Source organism: Dendrobates tinctorius, unplaced genomic scaffold (assembly GCF_039654945.1).
Source record: "Dendrobates tinctorius isolate UK_male_01 unplaced genomic scaffold, ASM3965494v1 ptg000089l, whole genome shotgun sequence".
Lineage (NCBI taxonomy): Eukaryota > Metazoa > Chordata > Amphibia > Anura > Dendrobatidae > Dendrobates > Dendrobates tinctorius.
The window spans coordinates 183986-208728 of NW_027361757.1; the positions used below are offsets into that span (position 1 = coordinate 183986).

Consider the following 24743-nt stretch of genomic DNA (forward strand, 5'->3'; position numbering starts at 1 on the left):
ACTAGTGAAAGCACAGGGAGCACTTTCATTTTCAAAAGTGGTCCTCCCCCTCCCTGCGCGCCCTTTTTTCGCGCGCTTCTCCAGCCTATCTCAGGGCTGCTTTCACTGCAGCCCTGTCAGCATGACATTAACCGCGCTCCCCTCCTCGGGTCTCAGCCAATCGCGTGGTGCAGCGGCTAAGCCCCGCCCACCGCCAGCGTCCCTTTCCTGCCTTGCTGAGCATCTTCCTCCCTCTTCTCCCGATTTTTTCCTGGGGGACATACCGCTGTTCTGTCTGCTTCTGAACCTCGGTAGGCTCGACGCTGACTCTCCCTGACGTTGGACTTAGCTTCTCCCCCGCAGTTTCATTCAGGGAGTATTTCTACCACAGAGACTTATGCCCAACCCTACAAGGGCTTTCAGTGCTAGACCCACCACTATTCACTACGCCTGTGCGCGCTGTAGAAAGAAGTGGGCATCAGGTCAGTCGTCTGCCCGTCCTGCAGCCCTTCCTCCATGTCTTCCCCACAGGAGCACTCCGATCCCCGGGTGGAGACCACCCCACCCCCTGAATGGGCCGTGGCGATGTCTCAGTCGGTTTCTGATCTGACAAAAGTGTCTCAATCGCTGGTCCAGGTCTTAGAGCGGTTACCTCAGTTATCTGCAGCCACCTGTGCACCGACTGCCTCTCACGGTGAGTCGCCAGCATCTGACCGCGACCCTCAGATGGACAAGCCGGGTAGGGGCTCTAGGAAGCGGGTCCTGTCTGGCTCTTCTTCCAGTTCGCAGGGTCCCTCCGCGTCTCTCAGGCTACGCTCTTCGTCTCCATCCTCAACAGACGATCCTAAGTCAGACGATGATTCCCAATCTGGATCTGACTCAGAGGCGGACAACATAGCTAGAACTCGGGATATGGTAGTCTCATATCGGCTATATACCAAACACTCAAGATAAAGGAGGATAAGGCACCCCCGCAGGAATGCTCTGTTTCCTTTAAGAAAGCGAGGCCTCCATCTCGAACCTTTACTAATAACAAAGAGTTCGACACTTCCTTAGCCAATCACTGGCAACATCCTGAGAAACGTTTTTCAGGCCGCAAGTACTTAGATGTACTATATCCCTTCGATGCGGATCTAGTCACGAAATGGACCAAAGCTCCCGAGGTAGATCCACCAGTTTCTCGTATTTCCTCTAAGACGGTTCTTTCCCTTCCGGACGGAGCTTCTCTTAAAGACCCAACAGACAGGCAAATAGAGTCGTTGGCTAAGTCAATTTTTGAGGCATCCGGCGCCTCCCTCTGTCCTATCTTCACCTCCGCTTGGGTGGCGAAGGTAATTTCGGTTTGGGCAAAAATTCTGCGCAGGGACATTTCAGCGGCAGCTCCTCGGGACGAGCTGGCAGATTTAGCAGACCAAATTAATCATGCGGGCAAATACCTTTTGGCCGCCTCCTTGGACGCGGCTGGGTGCGTAGCTAGAGCTAACAGCAACATAGTGGCCATACGGCGCATTCTTTGGTTGAAGGCTTGGAATGCGGACACCACCTCAAAGAAGTCGCTCACCAACCTGGCATTTCACGGCACTAGGCTCTTTGGCGCCAAGCTGGATCAGATAATCTTGGATGCCAATGTTGGAAAGAGCACTTCCCTTCCCCAGTCCCGCCCTAGGGAGGTTCTTTAACAAGAAGGCTTCTCGGCCGTTTAGGTCCTTTCGCCCCTTCTCCGCCGCAGAAAGTCCATCCCAGCAGGACCGGCATCCTGCTTCCAGAGATAGGAGAAAGCCTTCTTATAAGCCGGCTCCCCGCTGGAGATCCAGAGGTCAGCCCCCCAGGTCCTCAGGCTCCCGATCCGGCAGATTTTCATCTAAGTGACGGGTCACCCCCACCTGGAAATCTTTCCAAGGTGGGAGGCAGACTTTCCTTTTTCAAGGACGCATGGCTATCCGTTGTCGACGACGCTTGGGTCAGGGAAATCATCACATCCGGATACAAAATCGAGTTTTCTCCCCCAAACAGTCGCTTCTTTCTGTCTCGATCCCCAAGACAGCAATCACAGATTCCAGGGTTCCTTCAGGCCGTCTCCTCCCTCCTTTCAGCAGGGCTCATCGTTCCCGTTCCTGCAAACGAACGGTTTTTAGGGTTCTACTCGAATCTCTTCGTAGTCCCGAAAAAGGACGGCTCTCTTCATCCAATTTTGGACCTCAAGTTGCTCAATCGCCACGTGAAGATCCGCCACTTCAAGATGGAGTCTCTGCGTTCGGTAATAGCCTCGATGGAACCCGGAGAGTTTCTCTGCTCTGTGTACATACAGGATGCCTACCTCCACATCCCCATTTCTCTGCGGCATCAGAGATGCCTCCGTTTTGCGATTCAGGACAATCACTATCAGTTCACGGCCCTCCCCTTCGGACTAGCCTCCGCTCCCCGTGTCTTTACGAAGGTGATGGCAACAGTCATGGCCATCCTTCGATCCAGAGGGATTCTTATCATTCCTTACCTGGACGATCTCCTGATCAAGGGCTCGTCCCACCAAGACTGTCTTCACAGTCTTCAGATAACCTTGGATGCCCTCAGCCGCTTCGGATGGATAGTCAACAAGGAAGTCCATCCTGCGCCCTACCCAACGTCTGACCTTTTTGGGCATGGAGTTTGACACGAATCTAGCCCGGGTGCTTCTACCGAGGGACAAGTTTTCAACCCTTTGCAGTTCTCCGCGGAAGGTCTTTTCTTCCGCCTCGGTGGCAGGTCATCACCACCGATGCCAGTCTCCTAGGATGGGGGGCGGTTTACCATCAGAAAACGGCCCCAGGGCGCTGGAACGCCCAGGAGACTCTTCTGCCCATCAACCTTCTGGAGATCAGGGCAATCCTCCTTGCTCTCCTTCGTTGGCAGCATCTCCTCGTAGGCAAACCAGTCCGCATTCAGTCAGACACGCCACGGCTGTGGCGTAAATAAACCACCAGGGCGGTACTCACAGCAGGCAGGTAATGTCAGAAGTGGCAAGGATACTGCGCTGGGCAGAGCGTCACGTTCCGGCGATCTCCGCTGTTCACATTCCAGGGGTGGAAAATTGGGCAGCTGACTTCTTGAGTCGCCAAGGTCTAGCGTCAGGTGAATGGTCCCTTCATCCCACAGTCTTCAGTCAGATATGCCAGCGTTGGGGCACCCCGGACGTCTATCTCATGGCATCTCGGATGAACAACAAAGTTCCTCACTTTGTAGCCAGGTCCAGGGATCCTCTAGCCGTCGGTTGCGACGCCCTAGTAATTCCGTGGTCCCAGTTCCAACTGCCTTACCTGTTTCCTCCCCTTGCCCTCATTCCAAGAGTGGTCAAAAAGATAAAGTCAGAGGGCATCCCAGTCATCCTAGTGGCTCCAGACTGGCCGAGACGCCCTTGGTACGCGGAGTTGGTGAACATGCTCGCGGACGTCCCAAGGAGGCTTCCAGACCGTCCAGATCTTCTCTCGCAAGGCCCTCTTTACCACCATAGTTCTCAGTCTCTGAGTTTAACGGCATGGCCGTTGAGGCCGCAATTCTGAAGGATTCAGGGTTTTCCAGCCTGGTCATTCAGACCATGATCAAGGCTCGGAAGCCAGCTTCCTCCCGCATTTACCATAGGTACTGGAAGGCCTTTTTCCGTTGGTGTGAGGATAACGATGTTTTTCCACTATCATTCTCCATTCCATCCATTCTTGGTTTCCTCCAATCTGGTTTAGATGCGGGCCTCTCCCTCAGTACTCTCAAAGGTCAGGTGTCTGCCCTAGCAATCCTCTTCCAGAAGGATCTAGCTTCCTTACCGCAGGTGAAGACTTTTCTCCAAGGAGTCGCCCATGTGGCTCCTCCTCATCATTCTCCGATAGATCCATGGGATCTCAATCTTGTTCTTGGCGCTCTCCAGAAGGCGCCGTTCGAACCGATCCAGGACATCCCTCTGTCTTTGCTTTCATGGAAGGTGGCTTTTCTAATCGCCATTACATCCATCAGGAGAGTTTCTGAGCTGGCGGCCTTATCCTGTCGTTCTCCGTACCTTATCCTCCACCAAGATAAGGTTGTTCTCATGCCAGTTCCTTCCTTCCAAAAGTGGTATCTCCTTTTCACATTAACGAAGATATCGTCCTTCCATCATTTTGTCCTGCGCCTGCTCATCCTCTGGAAAAGTCGCTCCACAAACTGGATGTAGTGAGAGCCTTGCGTGTTTACCTTGCCAGGACTGCTTCTTTTCGCCAGTCTGATTCCCTTCTGGTCATTTCTGAGGATCGCCGGAAAGGTCTTCCGGCCTCCAAATCCACGATTGCTCGCTGGATTCGGTCTACCATCCTGGAAGCCTACCAACTTCAGGAGAAACGGCCCCCTCCGGGAGTGAAAGCCCACTCCACCCGGGCTGTAGGGGCTTCTTGGGCTGTGCGACACCAGGCTTCGGCCTTACAACTTTGCAGGGCCGCGACCTGGTCGTCTTTGCACACCTTTGCGAGGTTCTACAGGGTTCATACCCAGGCCTCGTCTGATGCGGCACTTGGTAGGAAGGTTCTGCAGGCAGCGGTCGCGCACCGGCCGACCTAAGCCCTTCCTTCTGTCGTTCCTTTTATTGCTGTTCCCACCCTCGGGACTGCTTTGGAACGTCCCATGGTATTCTGTGTCCCCCAATAAGGCGATAAAGAAAGAGGGATTTTGGGTTCTTACCGTAAAATCTCTTTCTTGGAGCCTTCATTGGGGGACACAGCACCCTCCCTGTTTAAGTTGTACCGTGTTGGGTCTTCGAGTCCCTTGTTGGGTTGGTACATATGTTCATGGTTTTTGGTTGCTTCTCCTACTGCTTTTTCACCAACTGAGGTGCTTGGTGCCTGTCGGTGGGTGTATACTGCCGGGGAGGAGCTAATTTTCCTGTTTTGCATAGTGTCAGCCTCCTAGCAGCAGCAGCATACACCCATGGTATTCTGTGTCCCCCAATGAAGGCTCCAAGAAAGAGATTTTACGGTAAGAACCCAAAATCCCTCTTTTTCCCTGTTAAAAACCATTCTGTTAGTTGCTGCCCACTTCTCCAGTTTATTTATATCTTTTTGAATCCTCTCTCTTCTCTAGTATTAGCTATCCCTCCTAGTTTTGTGTCATCAGCAAATTTAATCCGTTTACCCTCAATTCCTTCATCTAAATCGTTGATAAAGATGTTGAACAATACAGGGCCCAGGACAGAGCCCTGTGGTACCCCACTTGAGACATTCTTCCAACTGGATATGCAGCCATTTACGACCACTCTTTGGGTCCGATCACTAAGCCAGTTATGAATCCACCTAACAGTTGCCTTGTCCATTCCATACCTAGTCATTTTTTCAATAAGGATTGTATGAGATACTTTGTCAAATGCTTTGCTGAAGTCAAGATATACTATATCTACAGCATTTCCTTGATCCACCCAATTAGTGATTCCATCATAGAAGGAAATTAAGTTAGTCTGACATGACTTATTAGTTACAAACCCATGCTGACTCTGTTTAATCACTTCATTCTTATCCAGGTACTGACATACATGTTGTTTAATAATTTGTTCAAAGATCTTACCTGGTATAGAAGTCAGACTCACCGGCCTATAGTTGCCTGGGTCCACCTTCTTCCCCTTTTTGAAGATAGGAACAACATTTGCTCTTCTCCAGTCTTCTGGGACTTCTGTTCTCCAAGAATTTTCAAAGATTATGGAGAGGGGTTCAAAAATTTCTTCTTCTATCTCCTTCAGTACTCTGGGGTGTAATTCATCTGGACCTGGAGACTTGAATTCATTTAGGTTAGCGAAGTGTTTCCTCACTATATTTCTGTTTATAGATATCCTGGATTCTTCTATTCCCTTAATAGGACAGTGAAGAACAGTCGATGTTACATTTCCTTTCTGAGAGAAAACAGATGCAAAATAGGAATTTAAAAGTTTGGCCTTCTCAACATCCTGTCTTACCATTTCATCATTTTCATCCTGTAAAAATTCTATAGCATCTTTGACTTTTCTTTTACTTTTGACATATCCCCAAAATCCTTTATTATTGCTTTTGACATCTTTTGCAAGCCTCAATTCATTGTCAGCTTTACTAATCTGATTTGTGCCCTGCAGGTTCTGCAGACAGCATTATATTCTTCTTTAGATATGCCTCCCTCTTTCCATTTTATAAACATTTTTTTTCTTCCTTTTTAGCATGTGCTTAAGTTCTGTGTTCATCCATCCTGGCTTCCTTAAATGCTTCCTATTCCTCCCTCTTTTCGGAATTGTTAACAATTGTGCTTTGAGAATTTCATTTTTCAAGATTTCCCATCCTTCCTGGACATTTTTGTCTTTAAGGATATCCAGCCATTGGATCCCTCCAATTCTCTTTCTGAATCCCTTAAAATCTGCCTTTCTGAAATCTAACCTTGACGTCTGAGTTTTCACAGGTCTTCCTCCTCTAGTTATCCAAAATTCTAAAATAGCATTTAAACTCTCAGTTTGAGAGTTTAAAAACGATAACGTGGGCACATAGCCTTACAGCGATACTGCTTACCTTTTTTTTTTTTTTTTTTTTTTTTTTTTTTATGTTTTGGCACTTTTACACAATAAAAACTATTTTATTGAAATAATTATTTTTGTATCGCTTTATTCTGAGAGCTAGAACTTTTTTATTTTTCCACTGATGGAAATGCATGGCGGCTTGTTTTTTGTGGAACAAGATGGCATTTTCAGCATTACCATGTTTATTTATATCTTTCTTTATCGTGTTTTATTCCAGTTTTTGTTCAGCGGTGTGATGATAATGCATTGTTTTTTGCCTTGTTTTGTTTTTTTTTTATGGTGTTCACTAAAAGGGTTAATTAGTGGGACAGTTTTTATAGGTCAGGTTGTTCCGAACATTGCAATACCAAATGTGTATACTTTTTTTTTTTTTTTTTTTTCTTCATTTTTTCATACAAATGTTTATGGGTACAATATCTTTTTAAAGATTTGATATTTTTTTAATTATTTTTACAATTTATTTTTTTTTAAATAACTTTTTTACTTTGTTCCACTATGAGACTATCATTTTTTGCAGTCTGATTGCTTGTATAGCATGGGGATGCAGCAGGATCCCTATGCTATGCAAACTGTCGGCTCTGCACTGACAGATAAAGTTGCTGATTATATTCTGAACATGATCTAGCAATTTTATTAGCTCTGGTGACCCAGATGTCGGATGACATCGGATCACAATGGCAACAATTGCGACCACGTATCACGCCGTGGGGTCTCTGATCCAAGGGCAAAGGGGCTGTCATCCTTCTGCCTGCTCCTAGAAGGCTGCGATCACATTTGATCGCAGCATTTAGGGGGTTAAAGTGCCAGGAGCGGTGCGAGACTGCTCCTGGCAATTAGTGCCGGGTGTCAGCTGTCAGAATCAGCTGACACCTGGCGGTGATCGCGCATGCACAGCCTCGCGAGGACATAATATTAAGTCGCGCGTCAATAAGTACAGTACAGGACACTTGGATGTATTATTCCTGACTCGGAAAGGCATTAAAAAGTTCTGTGAAAAATCTACAGGTTCAGCAAGCTCAGATTACCCCTAGATGAATTCATTGATGGATGGAGTTTCCAAAATTGGATCCCTATATTGGGGTTTTCTGCTATTTTGGTACCTCAGGGGATCCGCAAATGAGACATAGTGTCTGCAATCTATTCCAGCCAAATTTACATTCCAAATGTTGCTTCCTCCCTCCCGTGCCGTGCCGTGTGAACAAACAGAACTTTTTTGCTAAATGTGGGGTATCGCGACGCTCAAAAGGAAGTGGGTAAGAGACTTTATGGTGCACTTTCTCCATCACCTCATTGAGGGACACAGACCATGGGTGTTATGCTGCTGCCACTAGGAGGCTGACACTAAGTTGAAACAAAAAAAGTTAGCTCCTCCTCTGCAGTATACACCCTCCTGCTGCGTCCAAGTGAACCAGTTCTTGCTCAGTGTGTGTAGGAGGCACACTGGTGTGGTCTTCAGACGATTTATTATTTTAATTTTTGCATTTTTTTACTTTCATTTATTAATCCGGATCAAGGCAACGGAACCTTTCAAGGTTCCGTTTTCCCCAAAACAACAGGCGAGTACGTGCGAGTGTAGTCTCCACTTATCCTCTCCTGCGACGTGGGATGCCATGCCTGAGCTGATTCAAGGGTCGACGGGTCTCTTAAAGGGCACCGATTTCCCCGCACTGACTTATGGACGAGCACATGGAGTGTCGCCTTCATGTATCCTCTTCTGCAGCCCGTCTTATTCCGGACAACCTGCCCTGCCCATCCTTAGGAATTGAACTCATAGGATGCACAGAGGCCTCTATATGGCGTCCGTGCAGCCCCCACTGCTTCACCACTTTTAAAAGCGGATAACGCAAGGATGTGGCCAGTCCCTCTCCACTTCCCTTCTAAGAGATGGTAGATTGAGCCGTTCTCTTACCCCGTACCGTCCTGAAGATTACCCGTGGTCCCCTAAAGCGACCAGATCCCTCCCCTTGAAAGTGACCGAACGGAGGGCAGGGACTCGAGCGGGTCCGATGGTCGCACAAAAGGGCTCCTGGGAAACGTGTGCCTCCGTGCTGAAGCCTCATCGCGGCGGCTCCATGCCAGGACACGCACCTCGGTGAGTGCCATGGAATCCACGCTACACAAAGGAGAGCTTACATCTCCTGCGCTCACTTGCAGCCAGGCATGCTGTTCTGCCAACACTAACAGCCGGACATAGCCCTGTGAAATACTAGGGGAGCGAACCCTTAAGATACAGAGGCCCCCCCACGGTATCCGCGCTGCTCCCACTGCACCACCACTGATGGGAACACCAGTGCTGCAGGTAGCTGGACGGTCCCTCTCCACCTCCCCCTCAGAAGGAATGGTGGATTGAGGTTTCCTGCACTGTCCCTGTCCCAGCCCTGACCTGCATGCACAGCGGCACCTCTGCTCTCCTCCACAGCTCCCGGCGGTGAGTTTCATTCCGGCCGGGCACCGCTAATTTAGTCACCGGCTTCGACCCTTACTCGGCCACAGGCCATTTAGTCCGCCCACCAGCCACACATCACAATGGCAGTGCAGCCCACCTGCCTGGCGCTTCTCGCACTGAGAGAAGCACATTTCTGAACACTGTGTATGGCCCAGTGTCAGCATCTTCCCCCGGCGTCCGCTGGGAAGCGCTTGGTCCGCACCCCACACCCCCGGAGGCGCTCCGGCAGGCATAAAAAATTTAGGCCCTGGGTTTGGCCTACTTTGGAGTCACGCTTCGGCGTGACGTTGTGGTGGTTCTCCTTGCCCGTTTTTTTCATAGAATGGCGTCAACCCTGCCCTCCCCCTGGCGCTTCTCGTTCACGGCGAGACTTTCACCGGGGAGGAGGAGGGTCTAACCTCGTCGGCCATATTCCTTGCCGGGCTGCATTACGTGCGTTGACGTGATGGCTGTGGAACCACGGCTCTCTGGGAGTTGTCCGTCAGCAGATGACTGTCGCCCTCATCCTCGCCCTCCACCAGAGTGTGCCGCCAGTCTCTCCGTCCTGCAGACCAAGGTACGGGGCACCCTTGTATGACTTAAAAGGCCATACTCCACCGAGGGCAAACATAGCGCCCATTCACAGCGTTGACAAGGGTAATATTTGCCTACAGAGGGCCGCAGTCTCAGGGTAAGACCTGGAGGATACGGTGTGTGGATAAAAATATTATATATACAAAAAGAAAATCCAGCAAGAACTCAGCAAACCAGTTCTACCTTTACTAGTTCTAGTGACGTGTTCCATCAATTTTCTGGATTTAAAACTATTTGGAGACAGCAGTGCGAATAAAGTTACTGTGGCCCCTTATAGGAAACCCACGGCATGCAACAGCATTCTTATGGCAACTTCTAACCATCCCAAACATGTTATAAAAAATATTCCAGTGGGTGAACTTACTAGATTAAAAAGAAACAGCACCTTGGATACGGACTTTGAGATGGAAGCCAACAAAACCTGCACTAACCTATTAAAAAGAGGATATTCTAAGTGGCCACTTAGCAGAGCTAGAGGAATTGTTAATAATATTGATAGAAGTTCACTACTTCAGGAGAAAACTGAGACGTTCAATGAACTCATTTGATTCGAAGGTGGTATTTAGTACTAATTACAGCCCACAATATAATACCATAGTTAGCATTATAAAACGGTACTTGCCACTCTTAACGCAGGATGATGTTTTAAAAGATATTGTGAACAATCACAATGTGGCGTTTGTAGCTAAACGGGCACCTTCCTTAGCGTCTTTGTCACCTAGCATGTTTATTGATCAGAATAAGAAGTCCAATAATTGGTTAAAAACTATACTAACTGTGGGTTTCTTTAAATGTGGAGCTAATGTCTGCATTTGCTGCGGCTTTGCCAATAAATCAAAAGTTTTTTCTTCATTTTCTAATAATAAAGAGTTTAGTGTTGCATCTTTCATTAACTGCAACACTGAAAATGTGATCTATTTGATCAGCTCCAGCTCTTGTAGACTTCAGTATATTGGTTGTACTATGAATACATTGAAAACCAGGATGAGAAAACACATATCCGATGCTAAAAATTTACCTTTGGTTGGAGCTTCAGTTGTTTCACGCCATTTCTCTAAAGTGCATAGTGGTAATTTATCTAGCTTTTCCTTCATGGGAATTGAACAAGTAAAAAAACCTCTTAGAGGAGGGGGACTTACGCAGGAAGGTTCTAGCTAGAGAAAGTAAATGGATTTTTGAAATGGGTACAAGAACTCCTTTAGGATTTAATAGCTATACAGATATTCTACATTATTGAGGTTTCAGTGGAACATATTTTATTCATGTTAAATAGAAAAAAAAAATTTTCTTTTTTTTTTTTTTTTTTTTTTTGTATAACCTCTCCACGTTGTTTATTCTTTCTATCATCCTATTATATATCATGCCATTATTTAGGATGTTTATTTGTATTTTTTATTACTTAAGAAAAAGTTGTCTATTTTGTAGCAATGCTGTTAGTTAATCCTCAGTAGCGAATTGGTTAAACCCTTTTTCTGCACATGTGTTTGTAATCATTTGCACTAATTTTATTCAGGATTGCCTTTTATATGGCTCCACATACAAGGAGCAGATTAGGTTTGGACCGTGAAGAAGGCGGATTAGGCCGCCGAAACGCATAGTCCCATTTGCGTTTATTTCTGCCATGCACTCTGGTTTCTGATCCTTGTGGGTCGTCTTTTTAACCTTGTTGAAGAAATAAAGAAAAGCATCATTTTACTCAAACTCCTGGTTTGCTGAGTTCTTGCTGGATTTTCTTTTTGTTCTCCTATTGAAGGATTTACTCCTAATCCAGTCCGTGCAGGTACTTGATCACCAGGTGGGAAAGACCCATGAGTCTCATTGCTGCAGCTGGACACAGACATATATATATATATATTTATTTATTTGTGTGTTCTTTAACCCTCTCTATCCCCGGCCAGCCTGCGTTCCAGGAGGTTAGAGTTGCTGGATTCAGCAGCACTTATACTAGAATTATACTGGCCCTGCGCATGCCCGACATGTTAATTCGTGGAGTTCCATAAGCCATCTCGCCACGCCAGCATTGGACTCCGCCACCACTGGGCCCAACTTACGAGCCTCCCCTCGGTATGGGCTTCGCCACTGTCACAGATTCTCCGCGATCCCTCTGTGCATTGTAGCATTCACAGGATCATGGCAGCTGTCGATTAACAGCCGCAGGCGTTCTAGAAATGCGCAGACATCTAGAGAAAAGACTCGAAGTACGCTCTCCGATCAGCTATGTGCTTGTGTCCATGTTTTGTGTCTCGCTCCCCCTCACCACAGATTTACAGTGTACAGGACTCTATCAGCTTAATGTTTTCCTTGAATCTGGATTTGCCTGAAAAAAAAAAAAAAAATGGCAGATTCGCTTTTTCGAGGCAGTCATCCAGTTTTCTGAAGGTCAACGAGGATGCCGGGTCTGTCCTGGATCACGTACATTCTTCCGGGTGACTATACCCCATAATACAGTGCTTGCCGCTCACCGGGTGGTTCGTGGTATTGTTACCCGGCAAAGGGAGCGATGGGATAACCAAGTCAGAAGCCTCTGGAAAGGAGGAATCACCCTTGCTTTCAGCTGGTTGGTGGAAACATTTGGTTGAATCTCCGGGCTATCTAGGCCGGTTCGATAGTCAATAAAAGGTCCCGCAGACCTAAAAACGAGAATCTGATTCATTCCGTTTTCCGTTCCGTTTTTTTTCCCATTTTTAGCTGGACTCCTTTTTACATGCGGCTGGCTGCACCACACTATCTGCGGCAAATGCCATCACACTCAATAGGGCATTGTGGCTCAGGGAAGGGAAAGAGGTTTGCACCCAGAGAAAGCTTTCCGACATCTTTCTTACCAGAATGGGTTTACATGGACAGTAGTCTGTTCAGCTTATCTCTGAGGCCATGGGAGGGAAGAACAAATTTCTTGCCCAGCAAGGCTTAAGGCATCTTCCTCATTTGCGTCGGCAACAAATCTGAATTTGGTCCTTTCGCATAAATCCGGTGCTCCCATCGGCAAAGCATCCCAGGCTTTCCATAGGTCCAGCCAGCAATATCAGGGTCCACCCCAAATGATCTGGACCTGAGAGAGGTCTGGTCCCTGACGTTTTTCCGCCCAGTGATTTCTGGCATAAGCCATCGAGATACAATATTACGGACGGCCGCCTATTCCTGGTTCGTGAGGTCTCCTTTTATGCCGTTCGTATCGAACGGGCCTAAAACCTGGTGTCTTCTAGATACAAAGATTGCATTTTTCCTCTCGTCCCTTTTCTGGATGTTTTTCCTTTACGTCCTCCAAAAACTTAGGCGTTGGAACAAAGGCTTCTTTCCGAGCCACGGATGCACAGCGTCGGGACGGAGCCATTATCCGATGCTACATAATGTAACAATCAAGTACTTCTACTCAAATCTTTTTGTGCTTCCCAGAAAGGACGGATCTGTATGACCCACATGGGATCTTGACAAGGTATACCATCCACGGATGGAGTCTCCGTTCAGTCCTTACCTTAATCGTGAACAGCATCTTCAGTTCACACTCATCCCCTTAGTCCTTTCGGATTGCCGTGAGGGTAAGGGGGGGGGGGGGAATTGCAGCAGCAATTGAAGTGATCCCCTTCCATTATCTCCATTAACTGTATACTCTTCTTGCAGTTAGCGCCAGAAAACTATTCTCCTCGGCTGCCGGTGCCACTTGCCCCAGCACGTCAAATAGCCTCACAGGCGGTGGACATTGAGGTTCTCTATACCAAGGGGAAAAATCTTCTCTTCTGATCCAATCACCAGTAGTGACTATTGATGCCAGCCTCCTTGGCTGGAGAGCAGTCTTTTGTATATCCTGGTAATCCAAGCGATCCGCTTAACCCGGCAGCAGATCCAGTATTTACTCGTGGGTCACCCCATTCGGATCCAATAGCATAGCACCACGGTTGTGACATACACCACGAAGGTCCTTTAACAGACCTGCTTTCGGTAGGGCACTCTGAATGGGGATCTGTTTGCTTCAAGACTGAACGCCAAGGTACCCAGCTTCTGAGCCCGGTCTTGAGATCCAAAACACCATAGTGGGGTGCATGACTGATTACTCCGTGGCACCTGTTTAGTCTTCCTTCCCTTCCAACGGTCATCACGAAGACAAAGGTAGAGGCCGTTCCAGTATGCCTAGGTGTTCGGGATTGGTCTTGCCGGACATATGCAGAGTTACTACAGATCATACATGCCGTCCGCAGGCGACTGTTGAACCATCCAGATATGCTCTCCTAACATCCAATGGATCACCAGATCGCACAATCTGGTATTTAACGATCTGGCTTTCAAAGCCTGAGCTCCAACCTAACTCTCCTCAGGGGTTTCCACCATGATTGGCGCCCATAGGCCAACGTCAGGTCGCATCTATCACCTCTCCTGAACACCTTCTTTCGCATAGTATAGGGACCGCAGTTGTCCTCTTCGCTTCTTCACCGCTCCATTCCTTTTGAGAATTTTCTCCAGACTGACTTGGAATCAGGTTTGTGATGCTCTATCTGTCTCTATTCCAGCGCAGGATTGCTTCCAAGACGTAAGTCAGGACTTTCATTCACAGGACTTCTCAGGAGTACTCCCCTACAAAAGTCCGTTAGAAGCCTGGTACATTAATTCGGTCCTGGGTGCGCTTTAAGAGACTCCTTTCGAGCCATTCCATTATGTCTCGCGGGCAGTTCTATCTTGGGAAGTCGCCCTTCTTGTCACAGTGTCATTTATCAGGCGACGCTCGGAGCTGACAGCTGAGTCCTGCCGAGCTCGTTTGGTTTTTCTTTCTGCTTTTCCACCTGGACACAATTGTCCTCAGACCGCTTCCACACCCTTTTGTCCAACGTTGTTGGGCCCTTCCATTTTAACGATGACTGTCTTTCCCTCCTTGGGCCCGACACTGGTACTTCGGGTGGATAAAGCTACGCACGCCCTGCATGCATTGACGACTCTCAGGACAGCACGCTCTTGTAAGCCAATTCAAGGTCACAATAGCCAGAGAAATTCGTTCAGCTATTCAGGAGTTATTCTGCTTTAGAAGCATGCCCATCTCAGTAGGGATTAGGGCATATTCTACGTGGTCGATGTCTGCCCTCTGGGCCATTCGGCTTCGTATGCGGACGGAACAAGACTGCAAGGCTGCGATTTGGTTCAACCTGTACGCATACTTGAAGTACTAGTCATACTCAGACTTCCGCACGTGCTGTCCTCGGCAGATTATTCTGCAACAGGCGGTAGTGCATCTTTACTCGGTCACTACACGTAGCTTTATCTTTTATATTGTTGCCCACCCATGGACTGCTTAGGGACATCCCATGGTCTGTGTCCCCGAATGAGACGTAGGGGAAATAGGGGTTTTTGTGTACTCACCGTAAAATCCTTTTCTCCGAGACGCTCATGGGGGACACAGCACCCACCCTGTTTGCCTGACGGCTTCTGCTTCTTGTCTTTCATTCAGTGGGTTAGACTCTGATATGATATTAATGATCTTCTACTGCTTTTGCACCGAACTGGTTCACTTGGAGCCAGCAGGAGGGTATATATTGTGGAGGAGGAGATAACTTTTTTTTTTTTTTGTCTCAACTTAATGTCAGCCTCCTAGTGTGGCAGCAGCATAATACCCATGGTCTGTGTCCCTCAATGAGTGTCTCGGAGAAAAGGATTTTACAGTGAGTCCACGAAAATCCCTATTTTTCATGTTATCTCTTGCAAAAGTGAAACATTTGGGGCTAAGCTACATTTTCGGAAAAAAAATGAAAATGTTCAATATGGCAACCTAATGTTATCACATTTTGTGTAGTACCCGTGAGTTCAAAATGCTCACTGTACCCCTGGATAAAATCCTTGAGGGGTGTAGTTTCCAAAATGGTCACTTTGGGGGGTTTTGTGCAGTTTGGGTGCCTCATGGGCCCTGTACATGTAACATGGTGCCTGCAATCTATTTCAGCCAAATTTGTGTTTCAGAATTAAAATGGTGCTCCTTTCCTTCTGAGCCCTGCAGTGTGTTCAAACAGAGGTTTTTGGCCACATGTGGGGTATCCGCATGCTCATAAGACACTAAATAACAATTTGTGTCTGTCATCCATTTTTTTGTGCTATTCCTTATGAAAGTAGAAAAATTGGAGCTAAGGAAACATTTTAGGGTAAAAAATAACTTATTTTTTTATTCAACACTGGATTAATTCCTGTGTAGTACCTGAAGGGATAAAACATTTCCTGATAGTTTAAAAACTGCACACCTCAAATACTTAAAATGGTATCAAATGGGAAGTTTCTAATATATAGGCCCCTCAAAATCCATTTACCGTATATACTAGAGTACTAGTCAATTTTTTTCAACACATTTCTTATGCTGAAAAAGCCCCCCCCTTGGGTTATACTCGAGTGAGGGTACCTCAAGACGGAGGGGGGAGCGGCAGAGCAGCGGGTCACAGGAGGCAGGAGCCATCTGCTGTGGCTATCACCTGTGCACGCTGCTAAAGAGAAATTAATATTCACTTCTCTCAACTCCCATGGGCGTGGAGGTCAATGAATATTAATTTCTCTTTAATAGGTGGCACAGCAAGTTGCAGCCGCCGGCTTCCTGCAGATGCCGGGAAATCACATGTACCCGCTACTTAAGGGAATTAATATACACTGCTCTCCTTCACATGGGCGTAAAGGGATGTGAATATTCCCTTTAGTAGCAGGCACACTTGATCGCCCAGCCGCTGCAGCAAGCCAGCGACTTAGGTTTCTGTGCCCGCTATTAAAGATCAATGAATATTGACTGTTTTCCACGCCCATAGTCCCGGTATGGAGAACAGTGAACATTCCGGCAGCTGTCCTCTACTTGTAAGTAGCGCATGATGTCACTGCCATGCTCTGCTGGCAAGCATAAATCAGCTGCTCCAATCGGAACGAGACGCTGCGAACAAGACGCTGCGAAGGGCGTGCAGGGAAGATAAGTAAGATGGTTTAATGTTTTGTGTTTTTTGATGGAGACCATGCATACCAGGATGGGGATGAGGGGGACCATGCATACCAGGATGGGGATGAGGGGGTCATGCATACCAGGATGGGGATGAGGGGGACCATGCATACCAGGATGGGGATGAGGAGGCCATGCATACCAGGATGGGGATGAGGGGGACCATGCATAACAGGATGGGTATGAGGGGGTCATGCATAACAGGATGGGTATGAGGGGGTCATGCATACCAGGATGGGGATGAGGGGGACCATGCATACCAGGATGGGGATGAGGGGGTCATGCATACCAGGATGGGGATGAGGGGGACCATGCATAACAGGATGGGGATGAGGGGGTCATGCATACCAGGATAGGGATGAGGGGGCCATGCATACCTGGCTTATACTCGAGTCAATAAGTTTTCCCAGGTTTTTGTGGTAAAATTAGGTGTCTCTGCTTATATTCGGCACCTAATGAAACATTTCTACTAAATTTTATATCCCATCTAACAAAATAAAATGATGCTTGAAAAATGATCTAGATGTAAAGTAGACATGTGAATTGTTACTTATTAATTATTTTGTACAGCATGTCTAACTGGTTTAAGGATATAAGGATTGAAAGTTTGAATATTGCATATTTTTAACATTTTCTCAAATTCCGATATTTTCACAAATAAACATAATTACCTACATTTATTTCTAACATAAAGTACAATATGTCACGAAAAAATAGTCTCATGAACATTGGGATCCGTTGAAGCGTTCCACAGATATTACCACATGAAGTGACAGTGATCAGCATTAAAAAACTTGGCCTGGTCATTAAGGTTAAAATTGGATCAGTCATTAAGGGGTTAAGAACCCCATTCAGAAGCATGAAATGGTGATAACAATTGTTATGAGTTGCATATAGATATTGAGTCTGGTCTAGAGTGTTCATTTACTTTTTACCCACCATTTTGCTCCATATAGTCAATACCCATTGTATGGGAATTATGGGTAGGTTCAATTTTAGTATATGTTACTTTGTATTTTATATATAGTCATTCAAAGTTTAAATTTTATATGATACTATAGCTGATAAAAATATTAAACTAAGTGAGCTGTCTGGGAGTTGCAGTTACACATGAGAGCTTGGTGCATTTTCTTTGTGTCTTTTTTTTGCTGTATTTCATTCAGCTTTCTGTGTAGACTGTAGTGTAGACTTTAGTGACAGAGCTGCTAATCAGTGCTGTTTTGTGGTTGGTTTTGGAGGCAAGAGGCAGCTTGTCTTGTGGTGATTAATCTCCTGCTGATAAAAAATTGATTGTATTGAAACCGCAAAAGACAGCCCAGTAAGTGATACATTCCTGGAATCGGGGTTTATACTCCAATATTATGCTGCTGTCAGATTACATATCAAATATCAAAAGCCTGCTAATAGCGTCCCTTTAATATAATATATTAAGTGATGCCTTATAATTATTTTTAAAGAACAATTGGGAATGGTGACAGTGGCAAACTCCTTAATGTTCTGCTAAGCCTCCTTTACCCCCTTCTCTGCCCTCAGTTTAGTACTCAAATGGTTGTTAGTGAATAATTGCCTAAAAACCAAAGACTAATATCTCAGATATATTGATTCAGCTCAAATTAGGACTGCCACTATGCTCTTGGCACAGAAGGGGCAGACTGTGCCATCTCCCACCCCAGCCTGTGGGATTTATATTTCTTATATTCATCCCGTTTCACTTGAAGAATGTGTTATACTGTGCAGCTTATAGTGAAATTGTTGTTTTCTTTTTACTTACTAGGAATTGCATGGCTGTGCTGTGATGCCCGGCGGCAGGTCCGAATGCAGGCTCTCACTTATCTGCAGAGAGCACTTTTAGTCCACGATCTCCAGACCTTAGATGCACTTGAATGGGAAGCATGCTTTAACAAGGTGAGAAGAAAACCATGGTGTGGCCATTTTTCTCTCTCTGTACTATTGTGTTTTATCTGGAATGAAAATTATCAGGGTTTTTTTTTACCTTTTGGCTTCACCCAATATGATGAGAAATGTAAGCTGAAACACCTCAGTCTCATTCGGACCTCTGTGTTTTTACCATCACAACAGCTTGATCTTTGTTATAAATAATCAGTCCTATGGATATGGTGACTGAACAGTTCCAGACTTCCTGGATGTTATTATCGTCATTATTTTAGCTTTAAAGCGAACCTGTCAGCAGGATTGTGCTCAGTAACTTACAGACAGTGTCAGGTCGGTGCCGTTATACTGATTAAAATGATACCTTGGTTGAGGAAATCCGTCTTATGGTTGTTGTTTAACCTTTATTTGTAGTTTTCAGCTAATGAGATTCTCATACTTCAGGGTGGCCTGTATGGGGGACTTTGTGGTGTTTTGCTTAGCTATTCATCAGTATGAGCTTATGACAGATCACTGATCACTCAGTGACCTGACCCCCTATTTTGCATACTGCATAGAATATTGTGTGGTAAAAAAAAAATAACATTCATCAAAATCGCGCCTGTTGTGTAGCATGATACAATGGCTAATATACATATTTTACTTCATGATTTAGTCAGTGTTGTGGGGAGAAAAAAAAAATCTTCATCAAAATGGAATCTGCGCAGTAGCATCTATTGCGTTCTGATAGATGCTACTGCACATGTGCCGGCGCCATTTTGATGAATGTAATTTTTTTTTTTTTTTTCCAGTGACTTGTCATAAGCCCATACTGATGTGATGAGTACCTAAGCAGAGCACCACATAAAGCCCTGCCCACAGGCTGACCCGAAGCACGAGAATCTCATTAGCTCAAAACTACAAATACAGATTAAACAACCACAAGACAGATTTAATCAACCAAGGTATCATGTTAATCAGTATAGCGGCGCCAATCTGACACTGTAGGTCACTTGTCACAATTCTTCTGACAGTTTTGCCTTAATTGTTGTATTATCTTTAACTATATTACTTATGACTGTTGTATATGAACCTCTGATTTGTAAATCACTGTGGAATATGTTGGTGCTATAAATATAAAAAGATTATGTTAAATGGAAAATGATTGGATCTGCAATTCAGAAATATGTTCTGCACTTGTGGGGCACAGTCCCTGTATAGCCCTTCATATATGCCTAATGCATTCTATATACAGTGATCCCTTGCTGATTTTGTAAGTTTGCCCACTGACAAAGACGTGAACAGCCTATAATTTTAAGGGTAGGCTAATTTTAACATTGAGAGATAGAATATCAAAAATAAAATCCAGAAAATCACATTGTATAAATGTAATTGCATTTTGCAGTGAGAAATAAGTGTTTGATCCCTCTGACAAACAAGACTTAATATTGGGGGCAAAACCCTTGTTGTCAAGCACAGCAGTCAACAGTCTACATGTCAGAAGAGAGAGAAATGACCCCCCCCCCCCCCCCCCCAATTTTGATCCTATCACACTGATCAAAATTAAAGAAATAGTAAATTAAAATCCCTTTTGTCATCCTTTTCGATAGAAAAAATGCTAAAATATGTATTTTTTTCCCCATACTTTGCAGTTAGGATTAGGTTTTTTCAAAAGTAAAAAAAAAAAAAAAAAATATGGTGGCTACTGTTGAGCGCAAGTGCTCGCTTCTCGAGTTTGCGTCGGGTGCTCGGGCATGCACAGAGTATCGCAGATCTCCGCACAATATTTTTTGGTGTCTAACAGTCACAAAACATGTCACTCAGGCACCCGCAATATTTGGTGCATACCCGAGCACCTGATCAAAACTGGAGTAGCAAGCACTTCTGCTAAGCTCTAATGATGACACATTGAATATGACGACTTAATGTTATCAAATTCTGTATCGTACCTGTGGGTTCAAAATGCTCACTATACCCCTGGATAAAATCCTTGATGTGTGTGGTTTTGAAAATGGGGTCACTTATGGGGGATTTCCACTGTTTAGGCACATCAGGGTCTCTCCAAGTGCAACATGGTGTTCACTAATTATTCCAGCAAATTTTACGTTCAAATAATCAAATGGCGCTCCTTATTTTATGAGCCCTGCCGTGCACCCAAGCAGTAGGTTTCCCGAACAAATAAGGTATCAGCATATTCATTAGAAATTTAACAACAAATTTTAGGGTCCATGTTCTGCTATTACCCTTTATGAAAATAAAAAAAAGTTTTGGTCTAAAGTAAATGTTCATTTTTTCCTTCCACATTGCTTCAGTTCCTGTGAAAAACATGAAGGATTAATAAACTTCATTGTGGTTTTCAGCACCTGGAGGTGCACGGTTTTTAGAATGGTGTCATGTCGGGATATTTTCTGTCATGTAGACCCCTCAAAGGCACTTCAAATGTCATGTGGTACCTTTAAAAAAAAAAAAAAAAAAAAAAAAAAGGGGGGGGGGGGGGGGGTTGTAAATTTTGTTGGAAAAAGGTAAAATAGCTGGTCAGCTTTTAACCCTTATGACTTCCTAATAAAAAAAATTGTTTGAAAAATTGTGCTGATGTATATTTGACATGTGGGTAATGTTGTTTATTAACTGTTTTATGTGACATAACTCTGATTGAAGGGCATAAAAATTAAGTTTGAAAATTGCTAAATTTTCTTAATTTTCGCCAAATTTCCAATTTTTTCATAAAAAAGCGCAAGTCATAGCAAAGAAATTTTACCACCCTCATGAAGTACAATGTCATAAGTAAACAGTCTCCGAATCAGTTGGATTATGTTGAAGCGTTGCAGAGTTAAAACCTTATAAAGTGACACTGGTCAGAATTGTAAAATTTGGCTTGGTCATTTAATGTCAAAATTGGCTCGGTCATTAAGTGGTTAATCCACATTTAGCCTCTGTTTGGCATTTCTGTAGCGATGAGAGCCCGCATAATTTACGGTTACATGAGCTGGGCACAATGTATGGGCACTACAGCGTACTGGTCACAACAATGGCAGTTTGCAATTTTCACTCGGCAACATTCATTGTTGCTTGTTTGTGGAAAAACACCCATGCAGTCAAAATCATTACTACACTTGTAGTTAAATTCCTAAAGGGGTATAATTTCCAAAATGGGGTCACTTGCGGGATTCTGCTCTTCTGCCACTTAAAAACTCTGTATATGGAGTCCGCAAACAATTAGGCTGGGTTCACATGTAGCGGAACTCTCGCGGAAATTACCGCGATTTTCCCGCGGAAAAACTAGCATTTTGCAAGCGTAATTAGCTTGCAGAATTGCTAGCGTTTTCCAAGCAATCTGTAGCATCGCTTGGAGAACTGATTGACAGGTTGGTCACACAGGTAGGCCGCCTATGCGGCATCAATAGTAAAAGATAGAATGTAAATAATAATAATAAAAAAAATATATATTGTTATTCTCACCTTCCGACGTCCCGCTCAGCCTTCCTGCCTCTCTCCATGCTCCCGGTCCCAGTAATCCTTTGCGACAATTACCGCGATGACGTCCGTTCTTGCGTGATCGCGACATCTCGCGGTCATTCGCGAGACTTCGCGATCCCGCGAGAACGGACGTCATCGCTCGCAAAGGCTTACTGGGACCGGGAGCGTGGAGAGAGGCAGGAAGGCTGCGCGGGATGTCGGAAGGTGAGAATAACAATATTTTTTATTTTAAATTCTATTTTTTTACAGGGATATGGTACCCAAAGCCCGGAGGACAGACTCCTCTCCTCCTCCGGACCGTGGGTACCATCCGCAAATGTTCTGCTTACTTTTTGCATGGTGGGCACAGCCACATGCGGAAAGTAAGCAGAACAATGCATTCCTATGGGTGCGGTATCGCCGCGATTCCGCGAAATTAATGAGCATGCTGCGGTTTTTACCGTGAAGCAATTCCGCCGCAGTAAAAACCGCAGCATTAGCACAGCATTGCGGAATCCCATAGGAATGCATGGGATGCTTATTTTTCGCGGTTAAAACCGCCGCGGAAACGCGAAAAAAAGCCACGTGTGAACTCAGCCTTATAGAAAATTCTGCGCTCCAGGATGCCACCTCTGTAACAGTACTGCTTAGCCATACAGCGAGACTCTGGCGGGATAGAGCGCTATTTGCCAATATGATTTTATTTTTTTTATTTTCATGGCTCAGTGTTATAAATTTCTGTGAAGCACCTTGAGGGTTCAAGGTGCTTACCACACATCTAGACATGCCTCCCTTAGGGGGTCTATTTTCCAAAATAGTGTCGCTTGAGGGGAGTTTACATTGTTTAGGCATATTGGGGGTTTTCCAAACGCGACTTGGTGTCCGCTAATTATTCCTGCAGATTTTACACTCAAAAAGTCAAATGGCGCTCCTTACCTCCCGAGCCCTGCTTGTGTGCCCAAACTGTAGTTTTTCCCCACATATGGGGGTATCGGTGTACTCAGGAGAGATTTTACAAAAAAAATTTGATGTCCATTTTTTCCTGTTACCCTTGCTAACATAAAAAATTGGGGTCTAAAGTAAAAAATTTTGTGACAAAATTAAATGTTTTCCTTCCACACTCCAAAAATTCTTGTGACGAACCTGAATGGTTAATAAACTTCTTGAATGTGATTTTGAGCACCTTGAGGTGTGCAATTTTTAGAATGGTGTCACTTTTGGGTATTTTTTGTCATATAAGGCTGGTTTCACATTAGCGCTTTTTAAGCGCACGCACGGCCGGGGGTAGCTCCGCCCCCGAGCCGGCTCGCTGCCCGGCGTGCCCGCCCCTTGCTTGTAGCGCCGCCTCCTAGTGCACAGCGGCGCCTGCGATCGGCGCACCCTATCTTTAGCATAGGGTGCGCAGATCGTGCGCAGGCCGTGCTCTAGTTGCGCTTTGACCTGCGCTGCGCACTTTTGACGGTGCGCCGTGCGCGCCAAAATCCGAAAAGTTCGATTTTGGCGCGCACGGCGCACCGTCAAAAGTGCGCAGCGCAGGTCAAAGCGCAACTAGCGCAAGGCCTGCGCACGATCTGCGCACCCTATGCTAAAGATAGGGTGCGCCGATCGCAGGCGCCGCTGTGCGCTAGGAGGCGGCGCTACAAGCAAGGGGCGGGCACGCCGGGCAGAGAGCCGGCTCGGGGGCGGAGCTACCCCCGGCCGTGCGTGCGCTTAAAAAGCGCTAATGTGAAACCAGCCTAAGCCCCTCGAAGTCACTTCAAATGTGATGTGGAACTTAAAAAAAAAAATTGTAAATTTTGTTGTAAAATTGAGAAATCACTGGTCAAATTTTAAGGCTTTTAGTACTTCCTGACAAAAATTGTGCTGATGTAAAGGCGAAATATGGGAATTGTTATCTATTAACTATTTTGTGTGATACAACTCTCTTATATTTAATAAAAAATAAAAGTTTGAAAATTGCAAAATGTTAAAATTTTTTGCCAAATTTCCTTTTTTTTTTCCACAAACGCAAATCATATTGAAAAAAATTTACCACTATCATGAAGTAAGGCACGAAAAACAATCTCAGAATCATTGGGAACCATTGAAGCATTTGAATTATTACTTCCTAAAGGTCCTGTTACACTAAGGCCTGTATCACACATCTGTTTTTAGACGTCCATTTTTTTTGGCGGATCCGTTTTTTTATCCCATAGACTTGCATTAGTGGCTAAAGCGGATCCGTCCAAAAAACTGATCCGTTAGCATCCGTTTGTGGCAAAATGGAAACTGATCCGTTTTTTCACACTTTGGCGGATGCCAAAAAATGGATGTGTGAAACAGGCCTAAGCGATATCGCTAGCAATATCGCTATAACGTCACTGGTTTTTGTGACGTTATAGCGATATTGCTAGCAATATCGCTATGTCTGATACTTACCTCCGACCGCTCCCCCGCTGGTTATCGCTGATCGCGTGAAAACGGCCTGGGCCATTTCTCATCATCAGCTTCCTGCTGGGCTTCCTGTGGCGCCGACGAGAGACGCGTGGACACGGGCGGGAGGACGTCAGGATAGCCACGTCTGACAGGTAAGTAGCGACCCCCAACCCCTGCTATGTCGCTGGTGAGATCTGCCTGTGTGGCAGCTCACTAGTGACCACTTAGCGATGCACCAGCGATCCTGACAGCGTCATATTGCTGGTCGGGATCGCTGGTGCATCGCTAAGTGTGACAGTACCTTAAAGAGACAGTGGTCAGAATTGTAAAATTTGGCCTGGTCATGAAGGTGCAAACAGCCGGGGGGGGGGGGGGGAGGGGTTGAATGTTCCAATCCTATGATTTGAGTTCATATCATAAGTGCAAGAGACATTTTCAGGGCTTGGAGGACCCTCACAAGTTTGATTACTGTCTGTTACCAATATCACTTTTGTTAAGGACTATCTTCAGACCTAGCCTTTAGATTGTTATTGCAGTCT

The 24743-nt window shown here is 45.5% G+C and overlaps 1 protein-coding gene across 4 annotated transcripts in view; it reads left to right on the forward strand.

Moving 5' to 3' along the window:
• Positions 1–24743, forward strand: part of GBF1 (golgi brefeldin A resistant guanine nucleotide exchange factor 1) — a 212446-nt gene that overhangs the window by 176462 nt on the left and 11241 nt on the right. For all 4 annotated transcript variants that reach the window (XM_073585753.1, XM_073585755.1, XM_073585754.1 and 1 more), the window contains exon 27: positions 18239–18369. In XM_073585753.1, the coding sequence (XP_073441854.1) occupies positions 18239–18369 (131 nt within the window). The remainder of the gene's footprint in view (positions 1–18238; positions 18370–24743) is intronic.